The sequence below is a fragment of the Martes martes genome, assembly GCF_963455335.1.
Source record: "Martes martes genome assembly, chromosome: 12".
NCBI lineage: Eukaryota > Metazoa > Chordata > Mammalia > Carnivora > Mustelidae > Martes > Martes martes.
In genome coordinates this window covers 36,398,817-36,404,135 of record NC_137900.1, presented here as the reverse complement: position 1 = coordinate 36,404,135, position 5,319 = coordinate 36,398,817, and the positions used below count along the sequence as shown (strand labels likewise).

Genomic DNA, 5,319 nt, shown 5'->3' with positions numbered 1-5,319 from the left:
ACCCTCTGTTTTACTGGACAAAGCATAGAAAGAAAGAGAGAGAGAAAATGAAATGGAAAGGGTCTTTGAAATCAAACAGCAGGCCAACCTGTGTTCTCATTATTGTATTTTCTCCTATTATTTTCTTTTCACCTATTTATCCATACCTTTATTTTTATCTTTTTGTAAGCTTTCCCCAAATCACAGCCCATTGTAGAAAATGGAAAGGTGAGTTTATTTTTTATCACGTTAATTTTAAAGCCACTCTAAAGGAGAAAAATTAAAATCTGAACTTAATCTTGTTCTCACCCATCTCCTCTAACAGAAATGACATCTGAACTCTATGTGGTTTTTTCTTACCAGTAATCTTCTAAGAACAACAACCCCCCACCCCCACCCCAATGCAACTCTACCCAAAAGAAATGAAAGGTGAAATGGTTTGGGAATGGATGCTATAGCAGTTGAATTGCAAAGAAGCAATCAAAATTAAAAGTCTATTCTTTAGGAATGGTAAGAATGTAAACCTGCAAGAACAGATCCTATATTAACTCTTTGAGTCCATTAGCCTGATTCTGAGTTTATCTCCCGGGCTCTCAGAGTCGAAACAATACCATGAGCATGACAAAATTGAGATCATCATGTTAGGGGAAAAAATAAATAAATAAAACTTAAGAGAAATGAAAAGTATTTATCCAGGTAATTCAAACCCATTTTTAATACCTTGATTATATTTATGTAGTCCCCTCACAATATTGATAAAGGAAATTTCCAACTTTGAATGTTTCCTGGTCTTGAGCTTCCAGGGAAGCTATACTTTGTTCATTTTGCACTGACAGTATGTATAGGTGGCATATAAAAAATTTGTATTGACACAGGCATTGGTTTCAACTATGGAAAGGCCACTTAACAAGTTTTATTATTTGTTGGGAAACTAATATCTCATTGGTTTGGGAAGATTAAACGGCATACTGCAGATAATCGCTTTAGCATACTTAGGCACATTATAAAACTTAACTCTTTTGAGTTACACCCCTCCAGACATATCAAGTAACGTGCTCAAGGTCTCACTTTTTGTGCTAGGAAAGAAACTTACCAACCCAGATTCCTCTAAGGACACTAAGAATTGAGACATTTAGGGGACTGACTGAATCATAATCCTGAAAATGATTGCAGCCGGATGTAGGGATACACGGCCTGCACCACCTATTAGGCTCACCACCATCTTTTTCCGTTGGAGGCAGGCTGGAACTACATTTCCCAGCGACCCTCAAGCTGCTTCCGGTGCAGTTCGCCGGCGCTCTGCTTTCCGGCTGTATCTTTTACGTCAGTTCTGCCGAAGAACTCCCACAGTTGAAGCCGAGAATCTGAACATGGGTTCTTTAGTGACTCAGCCTCTGGAGCCAATTAAGGTCGCTGCGCCTCCTAAGGCCACCAGCTCCGTCGAGCCCCCGCCCCTCGCTGCACCTGGAGCGCCGATCTCTCCAGCAGAAGCCCCTCTATTTAATAACTGCTGGAGCTGTCGCGTGCTTTCAGGGGCGGGGCTGATAGGGGCGGGCGGGTACGTCTACTGGGTGGCGCGGAAGCCCATGAAGCTGGGATACCCCCCGGGCCCAGGGACTATTACGCAGATGGTCATCGGCATCAGTGAGAGTCGGGGCAACGCGGGGCCTTTGGGCAGGGGGAGAGGGAGAAGCGGGCGGCAGCCGCGTGGGCGGGTTGCGGACTGGTCACGTGGCGGAGGGACGCCAACCGAGAAGCGGGGGCGGGGAGGAAGTTGGGACGCTGTTCTCATTTAAGACAAATCGCTGTATTGAGAACTCTTACTAGCTTCTATCTTTTTAATCCTAACAATAGCTATTAGAGATAGGTATGATTATAGCCATACTTTTATGACCGCTGAGCAAACTAAGGCTCAAAGACTAAGAAATACTGTGTTCAAGGTCAGATAATCAGGATGTGGTACAGCGGGCACCAGACCCATTTTTTTTTTTTCCTCCCCCCTCCAGATCCTGGAGAAAGTCTGAGTGAGGGTACATAATTTTGGTTTAAGAAATAGGGCTTTGAAGTCTCATTTTAGACATGAATTGTGAGCACACATTCTCTGTGTACCATGGGTAAAGTGGCCCACAGTCCTTATCTGTAGCAGTAATAATTGATTATTATTATTATAAATGATAAGCTGTCTTACAGTAAAATGCAGTAATTCTTTTTACTCTTCAAGCCAGTTGAATGGGTTTTCAGATCCCTTACCTTTCTTTTTTTTTTTTTTTAATTTTACTTATTTATTTGACAGAGATCACAAGTAGATGGAGAAGCAGGCAAAGAGAGAGAGGAGGAAGCAGGCTCCCTGCCGAGCAGAGAGGCCCATGTGGGGCTCGATCCCAGGACGCTGGGAACATGACCCGAGCTGAAGGCAGAGGCTTTAACCCACTGAGCCACCCAGTAGCCCAAGATCTCTTACCTTTTTAATTAGATTTCCCAGATCAATTCTTAAGTCACTTTTTTTTTCCCCCCCTCTGAACTAACTTTTCCTTTTCTGAGTTTCACTCTTAAGAGAGAAATGTAATGGCAATGTATCTTGGAGTGTTGTGAGGATTAAATAAGATGGCATATACAGAAGCACCTAGTGAACTGAGGTGTAACATGCATGTAAGGTACAGTTTGTTTTTGTTTTCTTTTTCTTTCCTAGGCATTGCTTGTTGGGGTGTAGTCATCCTTTCAGACCCCAAAGGGAAGGCCTTCCGTGTTGATTGAAAGTACTACCAGTGAATCTCTCATCTGTCCATGGTCCATGTCCCAGGACACCAGAACAAGCATGGGACTTATGGATATACTGGATAAATGGACATTGACAGACTTTATTCCTGAGGATACCACAAGACTGAAGAAAGAAGGAAATGATAAACCAAGTTGGAAAATGAACTAAACTATTATTTTAAATAGTTCTCTTTACTTTTCCTATAATTGGGTCAACGCCTGTTAACAATCTAACACTGGATTGGCATCATGCAATGTACAGAAGTACATAAAACTTTTTATCTATGTACTGCTCATAGTTTTTTCATTGGTGGTAAGTGAAACTTTAAATATAGTCCTGGTGGTTTGCCCAGGGTCATTCAGCAAGTCATTGGTGCATCTAGGATTGTTCAGTTCTCGTTCTAGTCTTTCAGAACTAGGATGATTTCAAACAGGCAAGAATTACCTTTATGAAACAAAAATCAGTATATAATTTAAAGTACCAAAAAATTTCAGAGAAATTCACATTTATCATTAAAAACAATAATATTTGGTTCTTTGTCCACAACTGCTGGAAGTGATTCTGTGATGAAATTGACATGCTTTTGAGATAATGACTTAAAATTTGACAGTTCATTTCTAAGAGAAGTCTGTGCTTCCTACCAGTTTTTTTCACTTCTGATATATACCCCAGCTTTTCCATAAAATTATACTTAACTCTTTTTCAGAGCAGAAAGATAGTTAAGTTCAGCTGCCAATCACAGTGTGTAAGTTTTGAAAGATTGGTTGAGCAACTCCCATCAGACCTGTTGCTCTCTAGTATGTAGAAGTGCCTGGATCTAATGCTGAGTGACTATTCCCAACATTTTCTTAGGTTAAAACAAAGTACATAAACCTCACTTTTGGTCTTTGATTGACCTAATGGATAAGTAGAAAAACTCTTTATCCTTAATATAATTTTAACATCTCAGAATTTGTACTAGTGTGTAAGCAAATAAGAGCCTTTTCCAGATATACTTGTTTGCTCACTAGAATATTGCCAACATATATTTGGTTCTTCCCAACTTGGGGCTGTTAGTTAGGTTTGAGTAAAATAATTCTTTACTATGTCTATGGGAAGTTAAGTGGGAATAACACTCCTCCCCACCCCAAAAAAATAAGTTTGTTAAATTTGAAACTGACAGTTTTCTTTCTTCTTCTTTTTTTAAACTTTGGAAAAGTTGCTTTGATTTCTGCAAGTGCAAAGTCAGAAATCTAATTTGTTTTAGAGATTTAGTCTCATCTTCAGAGACAAAAGGGATATGCCACTTTAGTCCTGCAGTATGGGAAGTACACGCAGTACTCCTATTATCTTCCCTTTTGTTGGGGATGAAGTGGGGTGAGTAGGGTAAACAGGCTCAAAAATCAGTGGATTATTACTCACTAATGTAAGAACACATTTTAATTATGGTTCATGGGCTTCAGAATCTCTTTATGATATGGAAATAAATTTGCAAAGGCTCATAATTACTTCTAGCAAAGGAGAGGGGATAAAGTACAAATAAGGGTAATTTAAAATGACCTTACAGTTCTCCTTAAAATACAAACCAAAATGTGAACATATATGTGGACACTAACAATGTTCATGATGTCCAAGGTATCTATTAACTAAACGTCTACATAGTACAGACTTAACTACCTCAGTGCAAGAAATTATTACACTGGGGCACTTGAGTGGCTCAGTTGGTTAAGTGGCCAACTCTTGATTTTGGCTCAGGTCATGATCTCAGGATCACTAGCCCTGAGACTTGAGATTCTTTCTCTTTCCCCCTTCCCCAGCTCACACATGCTCTTACTCTCTAAATAAATAAAATCTTCAAAACAAAACCATTGCAGCATCTCTTGGTCTTTTTTTTTTTTCCCTTTCCTTCTTTTTTTAGGTTTTATTCATTCATGAGATAGCATGAGAATGAAAGCGGGGAGAGGAAGAAGCGGGCTCCCTCCTGAGCAGGGATCTTGATGTGGGGCTCAATCCTGGGACCCCAGGATCATGACCTGAGCCAAAGGCAGATGCTTAACCAACTGAGCCAGCCAGGTGCCCTCTTGTTCCTTTTGTGTATTGCATTGACTAGCCTGGAATCCTATGACCAGCTACCAATATGTCTTGAACATGTGAAAGGACCCAGATAGAGATTGATCCTCAGGATCTTGCTATATGTTGGGAAGGAGAGGTGAGGGGTCTCCCCAAGCTGGTTGCTGAGACTTATTGCTGGGAGCACTGCAGTGTTCTAAGTCCAGATCAATCTAAAAAGTTACGGAGTTTTGGGACGCCTGGGTGGCTCAGTTGGTTAGGCGGCTGCCTTCAGCTCAGGTCATGATCCCAAGGTCCTGGGATCGAGTCCCGCATCGGGCTCCTTGCTCAGCGGGGAGCCTGCTTCTCCCTCTGCCTCTGCCTGCCTCTCTGTCTGCCTATGCTCACTCTCTCTGACAAATAAAAAAAAAAAAAATACATTAAAAAGTTACAGAGTTTCACCTGACTGAGACCAATTCTAGAGACCATACTTAAAGGTTAAGCATCTCAGCGGTGATTTGCACTTCAGCCTCAGCATTTGCCCCTTGTTCCTT

The 5,319-nt window shown here is 41.1% G+C and overlaps 1 protein-coding gene across 1 annotated transcript; it reads left to right on the top strand.

Moving 5' to 3' along the window:
* Nucleotides 1–1,306: 1,306 nt before the first annotated feature.
* DMAC1 (distal membrane arm assembly component 1) lies at nt 1,307–4,572 on the top strand. The gene is made up of 2 exons (XM_080820586.1): nt 1,307–1,623; nt 2,669–4,572. The coding sequence occupies exons 1-2, from the start codon at nt 1,350–1,352 to the stop codon at nt 2,731–2,733; spliced, it is 339 nt and encodes a 112-aa protein (XP_080676712.1). The 5' UTR covers nt 1,307–1,349; the 3' UTR covers nt 2,734–4,572.
* The last annotated feature ends 747 nt before the right edge of the window (nt 4,573–5,319 follow it).

Excerpts from the sequence above, each read along its gene's own strand:
- DMAC1 (XM_080820586.1), top strand. The coding sequence starts at position 1,350 with ATGGGTTCTTTAGTGACTCAGCCTCTGGAGCCAATTAAGGTCGCTGCG. Across the intron at positions 1,624-2,668 it reads GCAGATGGTCATCGGCATCA|GCATTGCTTGTTGGGGTGTA; the intron begins GTGAGAGTCGGG and ends TTTCTTTCCTAG.